Source organism: Pleurodeles waltl, chromosome 6 (assembly GCF_031143425.1).
Source record: "Pleurodeles waltl isolate 20211129_DDA chromosome 6, aPleWal1.hap1.20221129, whole genome shotgun sequence".
In the NCBI taxonomy this organism is placed as follows: Eukaryota; Metazoa; Chordata; class Amphibia; order Caudata; family Salamandridae; genus Pleurodeles; species Pleurodeles waltl.
In genome coordinates, this window is record NC_090445.1 from 87,053,334 (window position 1) to 87,073,620 (window position 20,287).

Here is a 20,287-nt window from a genome sequence, read left to right on the forward strand (position 1 = left end):
TGGGATTATGTATGGAGGCCAGCAAGCAGTATTCATTTCAACCTAGAGGCGTTGGGAAATTCTTGTTTTGACAAACGTTTGCATTGAATGGAGCTTTTGTAGCTGATTACTAATTCTCCATGTAATTTCTCAACTATTTTAATGATTGTACCTAGAGTCAATAAACAAAGAGGAGTGATTATTGATGATAAAGACTTCCAGAGGCCAGATCTAGGGAAGACCTTTCCCTATGATGGTATCAAAACCATGAATCCATAAAAGAAATGGAATCATGAACATAGAGAAAAGGCTTAGGGTTGTTTTGTTTGCTTTGGACCTTTCGCTGTCCACAAACAATTATACATTGTTTTTCTGTAGCTGAACCTTTGGAAAATGTATCCTTATTGGTTAAATGTTTTATTGTGTAAAGTTGCCCCTTATACCCAGTGTGCAAATTTGGGTCTGACCCTGCTACATCCACCTTGGCGCCATAGACTCAGGCAGTGAACAAATAATGGTAAAACAGGGATAGCTAGTAGTTAGAAACCTTTATTAGCTGAGTCAACAGAGACAAGATAGTTGGTAGAGGTGCTGCAGGAACAAGTGAAACACAGAGGAGCAGCAACATCCAGTGGGCACTCAGTCTATTTCATTGGTTACCACACTGGAGGAAGCAATATTGGGTAAGGAAACTAAAATCAGTGAAGTGACGCCCAGACATTAGGTTGTGTGATAGGCTATGTGATGCCATAGGGAGGACACATATACACTGGCTGAGTAGGAAATCCAGTGGCAGTCTTTAATGTCAGTAGCTGAAGTCCTTTAGAAACAGTGCTGTAACAGTGAGATCAAGTGGGCAATCACAGTATGGCATGGTGGAGAACATCTGAGGAGCAAATGGGCACCAGTCCAGCAGTGACACCTAGGTGAGAGCACGCAGAAGCGTAATTCACAACCTCTCAGCCTGATAGAACTTTTTAAGTTGACATGAAGTGTGAAAGAGAGTTAACAGCAATAATATATTAAAAAACTTGTGAAGCTCATTTGACCCCACAGTAAGGACCATGAATCAGTGACTGAAGTTAAAGATTTATTTTAAATTATTAATAAGTCCAGTATATAGACATGCCAGGAATATATTCACAAGATACAACAGTACAGCTGGCAAGCTGAAAAATCACAGTAGATTCAGTCTCAGTAGAATTAGGTACAAAACAGTAACACCCACTGCAATACAAAAAATGAGAAGTAGAAATAGGTGTTCTATAAAGAAACTCTGGTTCTCTCTCCTAAACATGAAATCATTCTAAAGTAATCGAATCAGAAGTCTAAATTAGGAATAAGGATGGTTTGTAGAATGGGGTCTCAAGGAAATTTGGAAATGGGAGAAGGTGTCAGCATAGTGGAGACTTCAGTAGAAGTCTTCCAGAAAAAGGAAACAATGTTTAGTATAAAGCCTCACATTTACAGGAACAGAGGAAAATAGAGGTCTCTACCCTTCAAAGTCTAAGGGAATCTGCTCTAAGTCCTATCGGTGTTAACATAAGTTAAAAGAGAAACTTCATCAACATTCATATCTCCTCCCACCCCACCAAGAACCAATCAATGCACTTCTTGTGGTGTGCATTTGCAACATCACCTGAGTTTCCCATCCCACAGAAACTTGGACAGTTACTGCAACCATGAGCATCTCTCGTTCCTGGTACACGATGAATAGCAGGCTTCATCTTCTCGTTAGGTCTCCATGCTCCTTAACAAGTTTTGCTTCTCAGGCCTCACTATCAGAATCCAGTACATACAACAATACTCCTTTCTCTAGCTAATGAAAATCATGAAAAGGCTCCTCCATAGGAAAGAAAATGTTGACCAAGCAAAATGCATTTCAAAATGAGGCCTTTATTCAGGCTAACTTTAACAAATCATTTAGTGTGCATTTCGAATGCATGATTATACATGCACACATATAATTTAAAAAATAAATGCAAATGTGAATAAAACAATACATATTTACTTATGCAAATAAACTTAAAGTCTATGTGTAAAACGTGAAAAATTAATACACATAAGCAGTTTAAATGAACATTAGTGTACGCTTGCAGAAGTCTTTTTTGTCTTTACAATAGTTACATTTAATTAATGCGTTTAAATGTTTCACACACGTTAATATTATTAAGGCGCACAGTAAATATAACGTCAAATATAAATGCGTAATTGCGCAGTGATCATGTGTGGTGGATGGATGCGCTGCTGAATATCCTCTGGTTACAAGTTGCATTTTACTAGTGTAGTGCAAACACTGCATGCACAATTAACATTACCATACGGTAACACCGCTCTACTTTCATGCAATTATGAGTGCCCCCCCATGGGATCAGGAATAACCATGTGGGACTGAATTTACCAGTCATAAAACCACATGGAATTGTCATTAGGGTGTGGGAAGTAGGGGAGGGAAGGAGAAGCTAAATTCTGGCAGGGGGGAGCATTGATTGCTTCCCCTGCCAGTAACAAACAAAAATGGGAAATTAGTTTTGGCTGCTACCTCATGCATTTATTTCGAGGTGGAATTACTGCCTGGTAAAATCGGGTCTGCTGTTCCAACACCCATTAAAACCAGGTGCTGGAACACCGGCCCACATAGGATCAGGCAAGGCAGAATATCAGGTAGTAATTTCACTTCAGATGACTTCTAATCAGGGCCTCAGAGTCATTTCATAACACAATATTATCTGAGGTCCACAGTGGAGGAGGCAGATATTGATGCAACATTGACCCTCAGTCACATTATGCATGAGCTGAGGTCCTCGGATTAAACAGGATCACTGATGCAAAACAATTATATAGGTCACAATTTAGCCTTTAAGAATCACTTGTTTTATTTTGGTCCGTCTACAAGTGTCATCAGAGTCTATCCAGCCTCTAGCACATAGAGCGTTTACACTGCAAAGTGTACAAGGCAGATCCGTAGCCTATGCTCTTTATGCCAACTTTATCCTTTATAACTTCCTGACCCTATGGATCTAGTTTTATTCTCTACCCTTACCTTTCTTCTTTTGACAGTTAACTTCCCCTGTTCTTTCTCTTTTAAAACATGTTGTTATCAACAATAGCTTGATGCTCCGCTCTCTCTTTTTCTCCCATAGTGAGGCGCTCAGACCCGACACGTAAGTATAATTTGAGTTTTTTGGCATGTGAGTCTTGCTTTGCCCTTTCTGTCCAGTAATCACTGCATCAGCTGTCTCTTCCCCTCTGTCTCCCCCCCCCCCTTTGTCAGCAGGGTTCTGTCTACCTCTCTTTACTAGTCTCTTTGTGTCCATGCAACCCATCTCGCCCTCTGTCAATTGGTGTCTCTCTTCCTTCCTTGGGCAGTTGGTCTTTTTATATTCTCCCCTGATGTCCTGTGTGGTCCTCTGACTGGATGTCTCTTTTGTTTCTGCTTCTGTCCACCTTTCTGTCTCTTTGCCCTTTACTGTCAATATTCGATTAAGTCTCAGCTATGGCGCTCGTTTTGCTTCGCCCTTGCTTGTCTCTGTTTGGTGTCTGTGGTGACTCAGTGGCATGTCTGCTTTTGTGATGAACTGTCTCACACAGAGGTTATGGTTGTCAAATCAGTGACTGCAGGCATTGTCCAAGGCACGCAATAGGCACGCTTTACGCTGTAACACTGAGGGCCTTATTACGAGTACGGCAGTCCATGGACCGCTGTACCCACGGTGGCAATCTGACCACCGCACAGGATGCTGGCAGTTGGACCGCCACAGCACTGCTGACACCACCAGGATGAAAGATCACGCGCTACCGTCAGTGGGGAAAGACATGGTCAAACATGGTGATGCTGATCACATCTTGCCTTTCCGCCGGTGACACCGCCATGAAAAGGCTGGCGGAAAGGCAGAGATGGGGCAACAGGGGTGCCCCTGCACTCCCCATGTCGTAGGCAGTGCAGGCTCCCCCCTGTGCACATTCTGACTGTGCTAGCTGCGCAGACAGTGCGGCAGCATTGACCTGGACTCTCCCTGAGAGCTGAAGTCAATGCCCCCACACTGTCTGCAGTGTCTGGCCTGGTGGAGAAATCATAATGCCTCGGTTGAGAGGCCACCAGCTAGGTGGCAACCTCGACCAAATTAGTGGCATCATAATTGGGCCCTGAGCCTCTGATACACATAGATTCACCAACATGCCAGGGATAGCGGAAGCGGCATCATGTACATTTTGACCTCAGCTACACCACATTGTTGATCCCTTAGCTCCTACACTGTCTCTTTGTCACATCTAAGGGTCTTTTGGAAGCACAATCACTTGTCAAGCACAGAAAAATGTGAAGGTAAAGTAGTGCGTTAAGGGGACAGGTGTCGAAAGGGGTACTCTTCATTGCCAGACGTGCCATATGGCAAGTCGAGGTAGTAGCTACTCTCCCTGGCCACCCCAATCTTAGCTATGCCTAAAGAGCGCCATTTTCAGTTTCAATAGTTATTTCTATTGTGTCTTGACTCATGGAACTCGGTGATCAAGGCACTAGAGTTCAAAGAAATTAGATGAAAATTACATTTTCATCAACACCAGCCGAGATTATACACATTAAGTAGACCCTAAAAACCTTATAAAATGTCTTCCTCACTCTGTTCGTTGTGTGAGTCACAGACTCTGACCGCTGAAAGGAAACTCCTTAAATATGTTGCACTTCTGATAAACAGATGCAATTTAGTGTGCTTTGCGAAAGTACCTATTTTCACAGGGAGATTGCGCAAACAAATGTGTAATGATGTGATCATCAGAAGAGCTCCTGCTGTGTCATGGTGTTGTTAGCCGGCAGGTTTATAGTGAGGTTGCCAAGAGACCTAATTCAATCAAGAAAATTGCCCCTCATAGTAAAACAAGCATTTGCAATGCAATGGGTCTTGCGTCAGTGCTCAAGTTAGAGCTGTTACCGTTGTAAATTCCAAACTGGACTTTTTGTTTCACAGAAATTTAAAATGAAAAGTAAAACCGTTGACATAAGTAAGTCAGTTCAAAGCGCCACAGCCGTCATGAGCGTGAGCACGAAGGAGAGACACAAAAGGAAAAAGAAGTTCGCTCTCAGTCAAACATATTGGCAAACGTGCAATTATCTATGTAACAGGGTTGATGACCAAGACGGTAACAAAACTGCCCCAAGGAGGGACAAACGTAAAGCATTTACCAATGTTAACAAAGGATTTTTGAAAGGCAACCCCATGAACGAGTGATAGTGATGGGCGTGCAGTGGGCGTGATAAAAAGCCCACAGATAGATTACAACACGTCAGGGCGCTTGCACACTCGACATAAAAAAAAAACGCTGATTGGAGTACAGTGGACCTCTTTCAACCCTTGACCTCTGCTACACCTTTGATAGCTATGTCCCTGTCATATGGTCCTGGGAAGACTTTTACTTTTAAAATGTAGTGCTTTCAAAAATATAAGTGCCACATAACCAAACGGATATGGTGTTGAGATGACTATTTTAAATATTTTGCCATACATGTTATGATTTTGTTTCTCTCTATTCAAAGCATGTGTAAGCAGATTCACAGGCCTATTCCGCAATTTAATCTGTGGGTGTTAGAGTTAGTTACTAGTATAGTATATTTAATGGTACACCTAAGTGTAAGTCTACACTTTTATTTTTACTATTTATCATTTCTGCATGTAAATTTGCTGCTAGACATAGAGATACATGGCTCTCCCCTAGTCGAGCCTCATACAAAAGGATTTACGAGTGTAAGGTTACTGCTAGACATTTTTCACAGGTAGGTGGAGGTCTCCATCACCGTGGCAGAGGTCTACCCACAGGAAAGTAAAGGGAAAATATTAAAGTTTATTATAATTTAACAAAAATGATTTAAAATGTTTGAAAAAGAGATAATCATCAAATGAACATGGTCGACCATGTCAATGGCTCCTGAGAGGTCCAAAAGCTCCAGTGCCTACGTGGTGCCATTATCTGCGTCTTTCCTCATATCATCCATTACAGAGAGGATGACTGTTTCAGTTGAATGGGCGGGGCAAAAGCCAGCCTGATAGGTGTCAAGAAGGCCAGGTTCCTACAAAAAGGAGCATAAATGTTGAAAAACATGGGTCTTTAAACGTCTTGCAGGATGAGGAAGCAGTGAGATTGGTCTGTAGTTTTTCAGTATGCCGGGTCCTCCCCAGGCTTTTTCAAAAGAGGGAGCACAACAGCCTCCTTACAATGTTGAGGGACCTTGCCCTGATTAAGGGATAGGTTGAGAAAGGAAGTGTCTATCTCTGGATGTCTTCAGAATTTGGGGTTGTGGGGGGCAGATATCATTCGGAGAGCCTGATTTAACTATGTCTATCAGCTCGTTAAGACGCTCTTTGCTAATAGCTGGAAAAGCAGGGATTGCCAATGGGTTTCTATCTTCTGAAGAAGTGACAAACGTATGTGAGCTAGGTAGGATACAGGGGGTCATTCTGACCCCGGCCGGTGGCGGAATCCGCCGGCCTGGCTGGGACCGCCAGAATACCGCTGCGCGGTCAAAAGACCGAATGGAGCCGGCGGAGTGGAAGGGGTGCGACGGGTGCAGTTGCACCCGTCACGATTTTCAGTGTCTGCATGGCAGACACTGAAAATATTGGTGGGGCCCTGTTACGGGGGCCCCTGCAGTGCCCATGCCATTGGCATGGGCACTGCAGGGGCCCCCAGGGGCCCCACGACACCCCATACCGCCATCCTGTGCCTGGTGGCCAAAACCGCCAGGAACAGGATGGCGGTATGGGGGTCGGAATCCCCATGGCGGCGCAGCAAGCTGCGCCGCCATGGAGGATTCCCCAGGGCAGCGGAAAACCGGCGGTACACCGCCGGTTTTCCATTTCTGACCACGGCTGTACCGCCGCGGTCAGAATGCCCAAGGGAGCACCGCCAGCCTGTTGGCGGTGCTCCCGCGGTCGTTGGCCCTGGCGGATTTTACCGCCAGGGTCAGAATGACCCCCACAGTCTTTTATTACTTTTATTTTCTCAATGAAAAATTAACACAAGTTTTTGCATAGATTTTGCGTGGGAGCTGCAGGTAAAGTTATTCTATCTGAGTTGGAATGTTCTCTGCCGTCTGGAAGATGGCCTTGGATTTATTTCCCGAATTAAAAATTTTATTTGAAAAGAAGGTAGATTTGCCTGTAGAATTACATTTTTGTAAATTTTTTGTAATTGGGATAGACTTTCCTACTTTCAGGCAGGTAGGTATTTCACCATTTCCGTTCTGCCTTCCGGAGTTTAAGTTTTGCTGTTTTCAACTCCTCCGAAAAGCACTTAGATGCTTCATGGCAGCGGGTGCGTTTAGGTTTGCGGAGAGGAGCATGAGTATCACTGGATACCCTTAGTCAGTCCGAAATTGCTTCCTCATAGTCACCCAGGTTCTCAGTGGGATTAAGCAAGGCATGATTCAGTGTATTGCAGGCCAAATTAAGATCTGTACCATTCCAATTCCTGGAAAGAGGACTCGGGCTTTTACAGGGTTTTAAAAAAGATAAATCTTTCAAAATAAATGTAATAAAAGAATGTTCCAACTAAATACAAGGGAAAAACACAAGGTTAACTGTAGTTAGACTAGTGGACCAAACCGGATCTAAAGTGTGACCTGCAATGTGAGTTGGTTCAAATACCCATTGGTCAAAATTAAGATTAGTTAGTGACTCAGTCAGGTCTATTGCCAACCAATGTCCTCATTCTCCCAGTAATTAAAATCACCAAGGAGAAGGATTTTCGCATAGTCAGTTACCAGTGCAGATACTAACCCAGTCTAACGTTGGTGGTTGAAAAGTATAGATGGTTCAAGTTGATAGCTACCTGCAAAGAAATTTCTGAGGTCATCAGATGAGTAGACCAATTTTCGGGCATAATAACTGGCCTCAGGCCCCAGATGGCTGTGCCAACGTTGACAAGCCAAATAATATGAAGTGCCGTTCACAAAGATAAATCGACATGTGTAGATTTACTCTTTGCACCTAGTAGTACAAATATTTATACAATATTTTGCTATTTCCAGGTGTAAAGTTACTATTAGGTGTAGTCTTGCTTCTCTCTGCCCTCTGGTAGAGCCTCCTAGAACAGAATTTATGAGTGAAGAGTTACAACTAGTAACATTTCTCACCTAGGCAGGGGTCTCAGCCACCAATGCGGAGATATCTTTATGTATAAGCGGAGGAGAATGCATTAAAGTTAATTAGATCTTAAAACATGTTTTATTTTAAAATATTTATGAGAAATAATTTTATATTCTTTTTTAGATCTAGAATGAATAAAATAAAATGTTGCAGCAATGTAACTGTGTAAAAAATGTTTTTTTTAAAATATATTTAATTTAAAGATAGTATCCCTTAAGAATGTATTTTTAAAAAATTCACCTACATCAAATTTGTTTTTGAATTTAATATGGAAAAACATTTATTAACAGTTATGTGTAGAATTATTTTCAAATATAACAAGTTAACAAAAGTTTCAAAGTTTATTATAACTGTAATATGAAAGAAATTTAATATTACATTTTTGATATCACTATTATCTAGTGGCGGTCGCCACTTTGTAGTTTTGGTTACAACCTACTTTCCATATAAAGAGCGTTTTTTACTTGCCTATATGTTGACGAATCTTCATAAAACATTCCCAAAACATTTGCCATTTCCATCAGCTGCTGCCTGGAAATTTTCGGGGTGATCCATCTGGGGGGATGAGATGAGGGTGAGAAAAGGGGACCCCAGCTCCCCCCCCCCCCCACTGCCACCCCAGGGCTAAAAATCATTTTTTTTTATTTTCCATGCGGAGACACGTGGATGTGCAAATCTGCTTGTAATGTTTTTTTTTGTTTTCTTTAAATTAAGTGTGGCCTCCCGCACTTCTTAGTTGAATGGCCCTGGGTGGGCCAAGTCCTGGGTGCTTTTTTTGAATAAAATAAAAAAAAGCTGGGGGGCTCCTGGGGACCACCACCTCCCCAGAGCAATCTCATAATTAATGTGGGGGTTCCATTTGAGATGAGAAAAATTTAGAGTGTTGCTGGTGTTGCAGGGTGCTCCTTACTGGAGGTGCTCTCCACCTAAATTTAGGAACTACCCAGGGTTCTCCTTTCTGTTTTGCATAATTTATGCATCACTCTAACCCTGAAAGGGTATTGTCTTAATGATATACATATCAGCACATATATATTTATTTTAAAAGTCAAAATAATTTAAAGTGCCGGCCTCCGTTATTTTCTGTGTGAGTGTGTTGCTGTACTTGTGAGTGGACATGCGTGGTGCTGGACTTACTACAAGACTCGGCTGGAGTACATTTATACCTGTTGTGGGCCCTTTTTGGCTGTTGTGACTTTAAAAATGCTTTGTATGAATATTGATAAGCTTACTTACTCTTGTGTGGTTGGGTGTTTTGGTTTTGCATGTCCCTTCCTAAACCCCTCCTTACACCCCTCCAATTTAGCCTATAGAAATAGGCTTTGCCTTCTAACCTTTAAAACCTACTCTTGGTGATCTGGGCCCTTTAAGAGTGCAGCTTAGGCTCTGCAGCTGACATTTATATTTTAAGCACACTGTAATCAATGCAAGCCTTTCACTTCCTGCCTTCTAATTGTGGACGTATGTCTTTCTTTTCTGTTTAAAAGCAAGATTCGTAAATTAAGTGTATGCAGGAAGAAGAGCATAGAGACACAAAACTGCACTGAAGAGCTATTGAATGGAAATACAGCTGTATTTCTCATTTTCTCTTTGTGTGTCCTTTACCTGGAAGGGAAAATCAGGCAGCCATTATGTAGAGAGCAGATTTGTAAACGTAAAGCATATTAGTATACAAGAGTGTAGGAAAAAGAGAGAGTTACATCTTGAGGCATAGAACCTGGTAGAAGAGCCCCACTCTCTGCAGGGTGGATGCCCCAGAGCTGGCTTTGCTCAGGACATAAAATGGCGCTGACCCAGGTCTCTAAATTCAAGACCCAGACATACCCAGAGGTGGAATCAGAACTTATGGCCCAGTCAGGAGCAATCCTTCTACTGGTGCTGTAGTTTGAAAATCACTTGGTAGAGCTCCTGACTGTCTAAAGGGTTCCTGACCAGACACTGTTTCCAGGGTGAGGAGCACTGGAACTGTAACCTCAACCCAGGACCACTAGAGTGACTGCAAGGGATAGTCTCTTGTAATCAGTACCTGGGCTCTGCAACTGTGAGTCCTGCAAAGTGGTGCCACGTCAGTCCTGGATCTTTTAAAGTGGGCCTGATGGTGCTCTGCTTGCTCATCTCTGGATCCAGTAGAAACAACACAAATCTTCTGCTGCGCTGCAAACCCTGAACAGAGCCAATGCATCGCCTGTGCTGCAAGGACTTTCCTTGCTCCAGGACTTTGCATCACAGCTCCTTGGAACCAACGCATTACCAACTCTGTGCAACACATCCTCGATCCCGGGCTTCACATCGCAAGCCCTATGTCTATGAAATTCTCGATGATGATGCAGGAATTTGCATCACAAGCCCCGCATCACAGGCATCTTCGGAACCAGCCGGTGCGCGGCTCATCTTCAACACATGACTGCGCATCACATGTCATCTCGCCAATGATTTCCTCTACAATGACACAGGACCTCAACCTTGCAGCTCCTCAGGACCAATGCTGCGAACATATCTTAGGTCCAGATATTTCATCGCTTCAGTTGCACGACTCATCCTCGACACGGGATCTCGTAGCCCTCCCCAGCCAGGATTTAAGGTACTCTAGTTCCTCGGACCTAACTTTGTCCTTTTAGCTGGCCCCTGATCCATTGCTCTGAACTTGTGACTTTGCCTCAGTACGGTGCGACCATATATCCACAGGTGCCACTTGTACTTTTTGGTGCTACTTTCACTTAAATCTTTGAGATGTGCATATGTCTGGTTCTACTGATTGGATTTTTTGTGGGGGATGCTTTTTATGGTGTGGTTTCACTTTGGCACTGCTTGAAGTGTTGCACAAACACATATTACCTCTGAGTTAAGCCTGACTGCTGTGTGCCACGCTACCCAAAGGTTAAACACAGCTTTATTTAGGGATTGCTTGTAACTTCAACTTGACAAGTATTGTGTTTTCTCCTTGTAGGTTTTCACCCCCATCAACCAGAACCCCAATTTCCTACTAACATGATTTGGTGTGTGATCACTCAGCCTTTACAATTAAAGGGATATGTAGGTTCCAAAAGGAGAAATGAGATAGTAAGATGGAATCATTGGCCTCTAGAAGCGAGCAGGCACAGAATATTTCCCACAGAGTATGTTCATGCTTGTTCCAGTGGCAGGACTGTTCCACACACAATCCGAAGCACACTGTGCACTGCTTTTAGAGGACACACCTTATAAATAAGAGGAAATCACCACTTTGCCAGAAGACTCATGGATAGCTGGAAATGTTATAATCTATCAGTCTTGAATGGCTACTAGGGGTTGCTGCTTTTCAGGGTCCCAGCAGTACTGGGCTAAGGAACCATGTAATCACAAAAGTCAAAAACATTCACAGCCTGAATAAAGGGGATACCTGAGAAGGTGAAAAGATATGATTAAATGGGGGAAAGGACTGCCATCCACAAAAATAAAAACTTGCCTTGAGTCCTTAGGTAGGTTGCGCCATTTTTAAGGGGCGCCCGTGCCCAGTCACATAAGTTCTTGCAAAGAATCTGGAAACCTCTGTATATGAGGGGACAGGGATTTCTCCAGAATTGCACACCTGGTGTTTGCACCAGTAGCTCGCATTGTTAACCTCAGATGGTATGTTATGCTTACCTTTAGAAAGCCTGAGGGATCAATCAATCATGTGCTTTAAAGCACACTACTCACCCATAGAGTCTCAAGGCGCTGAGGGGTGTGTCCTCAGAGATCAGTTGAAGAGCCAGGTCTTGAGGTACTTCCTGAACTGAGGCAGCGATGGCGACTGTCTGAGATGAGGAGGTTAGGTGTTCCAAACTTTTGCTGCCAGGTATGTGAAAGATCTTCCTCCAGTAGAGGACTTCTTTATGCAGGCTACGTTGGTGAGTGATTGCTGGAATGAGCAGAGAGGTCTAGAAGGGGTACAGATGACGTGGTTGGTGAGGTAGCTGGGTCCACTGTTGTGGAGGGCTCTGTAGGCATGTAGGAATGTTTAGGATGAGTCTGCCGGTGGCGTTCTGAATTTGCTGCAGCTTGCTCAGGTTCTTCTTGGCAGTTCCGGCATACAGGGTGTTGCCGTAGTCAAGTCTACTTGTGATTAGTGCATGTGTCACGGTTTTTCGGCAGTTGGCAGTTATCCATCTGAAGATCTTCTATAGGAGGATGTGGAAGCAGGTAGAGACGACAGAGTTGACCTGTCTGGTCATGGTCAGCGTTGAATCGAGGATGACATTTAGGGATGTATGTTTGGCCTCGGCTAAGGGCTGTGTATAGTATTCAAGAGGGTAATCACCGAGGACTCTAACTATGCGCTACTTATAATTTTCATGACTGATCACATTTGTCCTCTTACTCCTCAATAGACCGATGCATATACTGTGCTCCTATTTGCACTCCAGCTCCCTCCTCGTTGGGTAGGTTATCATCCTACTTCTGATGATGAAGGCCAGAGTCTGTCTTTGCTAACCAGAAAACGTAAGCCCTGTGGCTTTACATGGATTCCTATGCAATGTGAAGGACTGAATGCTATGAAAGTCTGTGAAGATTCCATCTTGATTGCCTGAGCCACGGGGAGGTTCCTCTAACTAGCCACGATCCCACCCTGCACTTAATAGTACACTTGAAAAGTGCCAAGTGTCTCATTAAGTGGGTCCTGCTCAGGAGGGAAAAGCCACAAAGGTCAATCATACGGCTCTTGGTTGAAGATGAAGAATGTGCAGAAGTAGAAAGCAAGGCATTATGCTATCCTTCACATCAGGGAGAAGGATAGAGACAAGCAAAAACATCCAGTAGAAGCTCCAAAATGAAGCCAGGCTGCAAGGAACAAATATCAGGGGCGTAAACAGTAGCAAAATAAGGGAACAAATTTATTATGACACATCCTTCACCCTTTATTGCCTCCTTTTATATATGATTCAGTCAGGAACTGACGTCACAGGAAAAGACTCAACTTCCTTGTATTGTAACATTTATATAGCGCTTACTACCACCATTAAAGCACTTGCTTTCATGGGTAGCACGCTACTCTTTGTAGGGTATATGATTGGAAGGGTGTTGTCTGTGTTTTGATCCTATGTGAAAAATGTTGCCTATCATGTTTGCTGACCACCAAGATACAGTTATGTTATGGGACACAGTGCTTAGCAGTGCGATTGGTCATGAAGTGTGAGAAATGCATGCAGTTTATGTTTTGGTAAGCTGGCAGCTTTGATAAGTTCTGCAGTTTCTTTTATGCTATTTCATATGATCACAGTCCACTTTTTTACCACACAGGTTTGTACGTTTTGAGATCTGCTAGGATGGACTTTGTTGCAATCCTCTCTTAAATTGCTGTAATTGTGAGATGTCACCAAGCAGTCATAGTATGTATTTGTGAATTTGTAGTGCTGTACTAAATTGGAGTCCTCCGGTGACCAGCGGTAAATTGCAGAAACCTTCAGTTATTCCAGGCTCGTTCGCATGATAATGAGAGGTTTGTTGCTATGGACTGGTACAGTACTCTGTGATAGACTTGAGCTGTAACAGTTCTGTTTTATGTGAGTGTGAGAGGTGTAAGTACCGTAAGGGAATAATGCAGCCTGGTTGAAAATCAATCAGCAGCATGGCTGCTGAGTGGTATATTATTAGAGATGGCTCTGAGGGTTAGATATGAACTTACACATTACCATATAATACCAGGCAAATGTCAGCCCTTCATAACATTCATGGAAAGCTGAGTGTTTGTGAACATGAGGAGAAGGTACCGATTGGGCTGTTACATGTCTGTGGACTACATACTCTACTTGAAAGAGCAAATATTGTTCTGGGTTTTGCCTTGAGGTGATAGGATGTGTAGTTATCTTAAAACATCCATATTTTGCCCCTCTTCTGATCTGTACATGATCCTGGGTGCTTCCTTGGCTGGTATTGAGTTCCGGAACTTGCGACTTATACTGAGAAAGTGGTGCCTCCTATGGATTTCTTATAGTAAGGTAGTATGACAACCTGTGGTGCAAACCTGGACCATATCCTGATGTTTATATTGTTTGATTTTAATGTGTAGGTACTGTGCTCCTTTTCCTTGGAGAGCTGTAGGGAGAAAGCAAATTGCTTTAAACATTGCTCGTCTAGCTACAGGAGCCAGTGGAGTGCTTGCAGTACAGGTGTAATGCATTTTCTGGGTGGTTATAGATTAGTTGTGTTAGGTGAATAGGCTGATGGCCTAATGAGATTCGAGATTTAAAGTATGAGCATAGATTTTTTATTTTATTGGGATCCAGTGTATTGGAAGATGAAACAGAGTTTTTTATTTGTGTAGAAGGTGCTCTTTGGAACCTCGTTGGCATGTGGTATTAAGGATAGGTTTGAATCCATGATTACCCCTATGTTTCTTACGTTGCTTGATGTTTTTGGAGGGGCATCAAGTTTCTTGGGCACTATGACAGTAGACATATGTTTTTTCCATTGTCCACAGGTCATGATCTCGGAGATCTTGTAGCTGCTGGTCAAGTTCAGACAAGCAAGACAGAGTCAAACAAACAAGGAAACAGGGAAGGAAATTTAGAGGGAACAGAACAGGAGAAGCATGGCAAAAGTGTGTGGGTGAATGAACTGATGATGCGGGAAACCAGTGCAGCAAAGAATTGTTTCCGGGCACGCGGACCTAATTGTGGTAGTCGATATTCTGAATAGAATATTTTCATAGGACAGTGTTTTTGTTGATAAGATTCGGCACAAAAACCCAATCATTTAGGCATTCTTGTGTTTGTTGTGGCTTTCAAACCCACTGGTATTAAGATGGAGTGGATTTCCGATGTGCAAAGACAGCCATTGAAAGCCCTGCCTTGTACCATAACTCTCCGAAAGTATGACAACTATGGAGTGCCTTTAGGGTTTAGTTCTCAAACATTGAGGCCATGTACCACTGCTGGCTTGACTGATGATAAAAAAATATTTCGGTTTCTAATCAATGAGGGCTTTATAAGTGAGAAGTGATGTGAGCGATTTAATAAGAAGGTGGCTGCAAAGCCTTGAATTATCTGGGGTTTTCGAAGCTGGCTTTGGGGTGCTGTAAAATGCCTTTTTCCATAATCAATTCTTTTAGTGCATTTAGGCCCATATTTATACTTTTTGACACAAACTAGTGCTGGCGCTGGTTTGTGTCAAAAACTTTACCGCCGGCTAACGCCATTCCTACGCGCCATGCGGGCGCCTTATTTATGGATTGACGTTAGCCGGCGCTGCGGACTGGTCAGAGTAAAAAAAAAAAAAGACTAACCAGGCATCCCCGGCGTAGGGAAAAATGGGGGTTGTGCGTCAAAAAATGGTGCAAGTCAGGTTAGAGTAAAAAATCATGGCTCTAACCAGAATTGCGCAATGTTTTGACACACAACCCCCATTGAAATGACTCCTGTCTTAGCAAAGATAGGAGTCATACCCCCTTGCCCAATGGCCATGGCCAGGGGACTTCTGTCCCCTGGCCATGGCCATTGGGCACAGTGGCATGTAGAGGGGGCCAAGTTAGGCCCCCCTATGCCACTTTAAAAAAATATAAAATTATACTTACCTCTACTTACCTGGGATGGGTCCCCCCATCCATGGGTGACCACCAGGGATGGGCGAGGGTGGTAAGGGGTGTCCCTGGGGGCAGGGAAGGGCACCTCTAGACTGCTTCCATTGTCAGAGACCATGGAAGTGAGCCCACAGGCCCCTTAACGCCTGGGTGAGCGTTACCCAGGCGTTAAAAAACAGCGCACATCAGGCTGTGTGCCATTTTTCAAAATGACGCAGGTGTATAAATAAGGCGCACAGGCCTTAAAGTAATTTTTTAGACGGGAACTCCTACCTTGCATGTCATTAACGCAAGGCGGTTTCCCGCATCCAGAAAATGCACACAGAGAAATGTTGACGTTCGCGGGGTCGGGCGTCATAGTATAAATATGGTGTTAGGTTTGCTCCGAATTCGGCGCAGACAGAGTATAACTATTCCCCTTAGTGCATTAGTGCATTGATTATCACCATTGGATGGTGAAAAGACAAAAAACGAAGTATTCTTTAGTAAATTACAGAGGTGAAAAAAGCAGCAACTAATCACCTCTCTGACCTGAGGTTCAAAGGGATGCTTTACAAATAATCAGATTCTAAAGTTTGTAAATAAGACAGATCATTAGTCCATTGGGCCACACAAAATGTTGATTGTCCAATGCCTGTTGTGTAAAAATCATGTAATTGCAGGTGGAATTGACATTTAGTAGGTTAAACACTGCTGAGATATTGGTGTCTTACAGACAGGGTGGCAAACATGTTGTGCCTATATCTCTGTCCTTTAGCAACACAACAGGATGATGGCCGGAGTGTTGAAAGTTTTCAAACACTCAACCCCAGTCACAGATCTGGGTTTAATAGTTAATTTGTTCACCATGCCAACCCAGTTTGGACCCAACCATATGCAAATCAGTCTTGACCCTGTTCCCCCTGGGAACAGTCCAGCGCAAACTGCCAGGCCAAGTCCTCCCTAGACTGGAAACAAGCATCCTGGGCCTGGTTTCAGGGTATCACCCTTCACCAGCCAGGCTAGCTTGAATCCACTGGCACAGTGAGCAAGGGACCCACATCCGGGCATACCCTTCCCACTTAGGGCAACTTTAGCAACAGAAAAGGATGATGGCCGGAGTGTTGAAACTTTTCAAACACTCACCCCCAGTCACAGATCTGGGTTTAATCCATCATTCTTTCGCTCACCATGTCACCCCAGTTTAGACCCAGCCATATTCAAATCAGCCTTGACCCTGTTCCACCTGGGAACAGTCCAGCCCAAACTGCCAGGCCAGGTCCTCCCTAGACCGGAAACAAGCATCCTGGGACCGGTTTCAGGGTATCACCCTTCATCAGCTAGGTTAGCTTGACACAGTGGCACAGTGAGCAAGGGACCCGCATCCGGGCATACCCTTTCCACTTAGGGCAACTTTAGCAACACAAAAGGATGATGGCCAGAGTGTTGAAACTTTTTAAACACTTACCCCCAGTCACAGATCTAGGTTTAATCCATTGTTCTTTTATTCACCATGCCAACGCAGTTTGGACCCAGCCATATGCAAATCAATCTTGACCCTGTTCCACCTCGGAACAGTCCAGCCCAAACTGCCAGGCCAGGTCCTTCCTGGACCAGAAACAAGCATCCTGGGACCAGTTTCAGGATATCCCCCTTTATCAGCCAGGCTAGCTTGAATCCAGTGGCACAGTAAGCAAGGGACCCACATTTGGGCATACCCTTCCCACTTAGGGCAACTTTAGCAACACAAAAGGATGATGGCCGGAGTGTTGAAACTTTTCAAACACTCACCCCCAGTCACAGGTCTGGGTTTAATCCATTGTTCTTTTGCTTACCATGCCCCACCAGTTTGAACCCAGCCATATGCAAATTAGTCTTGACCCTGTTCCCCTGGGAACAGTCCAGCCCAAACTGCTAGGCCATGTCCTCCCTGGATCGGAAACAAGCATCATGGGAACGATTTCAGGGTATCGCCCTTCATCAGCCAGGCTAGCTTGAATCCAGTGGCACCGTCCTGCCAGACTAATTTTTTCTAAAAAAAAAATATTTTGTCTGTGCACATAAAGAATGAAAGGCAGTCTGTGTAAGTGAAGTGAAAGGTTAAGTAAAAAATAAAAAGTCGTCCTGAAAGATCCTAATTCAATTCTGATATGTCGAACAGGAAAGTGGATCAGAAGAGGAGGAAAAGGGTCCTCCTGAAGAGAGGAGAATGTTCGCTTCATTTCTAGACCAGGGATTTACAGCAGTTGTTAGAAGTGTCTGAAATGAAGCCAGTGAACGACTGTGTGAAAACCCACTGCACTGACAGGGCTAGCCGTATCAGGGCACTGACATCTCAGCTGTCGGTTGATATGTACAGAATGTCCAGAAGGACCATCAGAGTACATTCTGCACCTCATGCTGGAAAATTAATGTGTCTGAAGGGGTGACGTTAAAAATAGTGCAGACAATACCAGATCAATAATGTCCAACGGAGGCTCTCTTCAATGTGAAGATGCCCCAGCCTGCAAGAAGCAGGAACTGTTCTCCAACTGAAAAATGTTAATAATGTGCTTGCAAAAAGCATCCGCTGCCAAGGGCAAGGATTGAAGAATGGAGGAGGGCAAAGATTACCAGTGACTCCAGTGTGTTAATGGACTCCAAGGAGTGACTGAACTGCGAATCGGATGGAGGTGAAAGGAGATAGGCTGATGGACATCTTGATAGAAAAGTGTGCGAAAACAAGCTATATGTGGATAAAGATGAGCAGCCACACATCAATGATGTCTAAGAATCGGACAAGTTCATGTCAAAATGGAGAGTTAACAAAAAGGGACCTGGGGACCACCATGAGAATGAAAGATCTTATAGGCAGAGAGCTTGTGTTCAGTCAGACTACCTGTGAGGAAATGTCTCTGAGCACAGAAAAGCATTATTAGATCACAGAAGCCTGCACACTGTCATGTGTTATAACCTGCTACCTACACAGGGAGACAGACAGGCACACAGACAGTGACTGGATCTGAAATTAGCTGAATCTGCATGCCACTCAGTACATCCATGCTAAGGGTCTTTGTTATCTTGATCGGTGTACCTGAGTCCTACAAGCAGACCTCTCCTACCTTCTACCGGATCTGAGTGTTCCATTCTTGCTTCGAGTGCTTACCGTGGTCAGAATTCTTATTATTTTTATGGTGCCATGCATAGTTCATCCATGGGTGATGTCTTATCTTCTTTTAATTATGATGGTTCGTTCTTCTAATGCTTGCAATGGTGGGCTGTTTCTTGTCCTCCCCTACATTCTGAAGATCTTTCTTACCTCCTTTATGTCATATGATAGAGTACTGTCTTCCGCTTGTGCCTTTGGCCTTCAAGTCTGGACAGTTATAAGCTGCGCATTTTCAGGATCCCCAGACACCCTTTAGGAACAGGCATGGCACTTTGGCTATTTAATGTCAAGTTACTATTCTTCCTACCTGAGGGTGAATACTCAAATCTTGTGTATTGCTGCCCACTCAGTTCCTCTAGTCCAGGGATCTCCAACCTTTTCTGTAGCGAGAGCTACTTCTGACCAGTGACAACCATTTTGAACTACCAAAGGCAAAACAACTTGCGCATTATTACCAGGCATCCCCACGCCCAGCTTCCTTGACTTTAAGCCTAATGTCCATGGAGCCAGATACTATGGTTTGAACGAGATACTTTGACTAGGGGCACTATGACAGGGCTGCCATCTGTATCAGTGAGACTGTGTTTTTTGGGGATGTATGGACATGTGTGCATATGAATGGGACATATGTGTATGAGTAACTGAGAGCCTGTGTTGTATGTACTTGTGGCACAGGACATACCTTTCACCATATTTGGCACCATTACATGTATATATCACAAATATACAACCATTTTTTTATATGGGACAAATTTAAAGTGAAACATTTTTCAGAATGTGGAACATTTTTCTGCACTTTAAATTTCTCCCATTTAAAAAAATGACTGTATATTTTCAGTTATAAATATGACACAGTGATCTACTGGCCACTGAGGGCAAGAGGCCTGCTGTTTGTAAATGCAAAACTTTGAAATAATATGAGAACATTAAAATGAAAAGTTAGCTTAATTGTAAGGTAACTTTTCATTTTAATTTTATCCGATTTAAAAGCACTGAGAAACATCATTTTGTTCTCACCTCCAATACTGAGTTGACAAGGACTTTTTTTTATTTAAGAGTTAAATATCTTAGTGCTTATGTTCTTCACCTGTGTGCCCATGGTCATAAATCTGACTCCAGCACTGCCCCTGGCCCTGGCATCTGCAGCCTGCAAAATAAACACAGCCTTCCTTTAACTATAAAATTAAAAATGTGCCCCTGTGCTTATTTAACTAGCTATTGCAATGCAATAGGTCTCACATTTGTGAGAGCTAGAGCTATTGGTGTTGTAAATGAAAATGTCTTTTACCTATGTGTTTTGGTTTGGAGTATAGTGGATGTATGCCAGGTGCCACAGCAACACTCCCAGGCTGCAGGAGAGATGACACAACAAGGCCGCCATCTTGGGAGTGTTTATGCCTCCTTCTTACAGTCTGACAGTGATACCCTAGTGATGCAACCCTTTCTAGTGTGTTTACCTAAACTTTTACAGCACCAAACAAGCCACAACAAGGCACATTTGTGGCA

At 43.5% G+C, this 20,287-nt stretch overlaps 1 protein-coding gene across 1 annotated transcript in view; it reads left to right on the forward strand.

Moving 5' to 3' along the window:
* The window catches only part of GABBR1 (gamma-aminobutyric acid type B receptor subunit 1), a 611,722-nt gene that overhangs the window by 268,316 nt on the left and 323,119 nt on the right, over positions 1-20,287 (forward strand). The window contains exon 5 of the mRNA XM_069237404.1: positions 3,123-3,143. Within this exon, the coding sequence (XP_069093505.1) occupies positions 3,123-3,143 (21 nt within the window). The remainder of the gene's footprint in view (positions 1-3,122; positions 3,144-20,287) is intronic.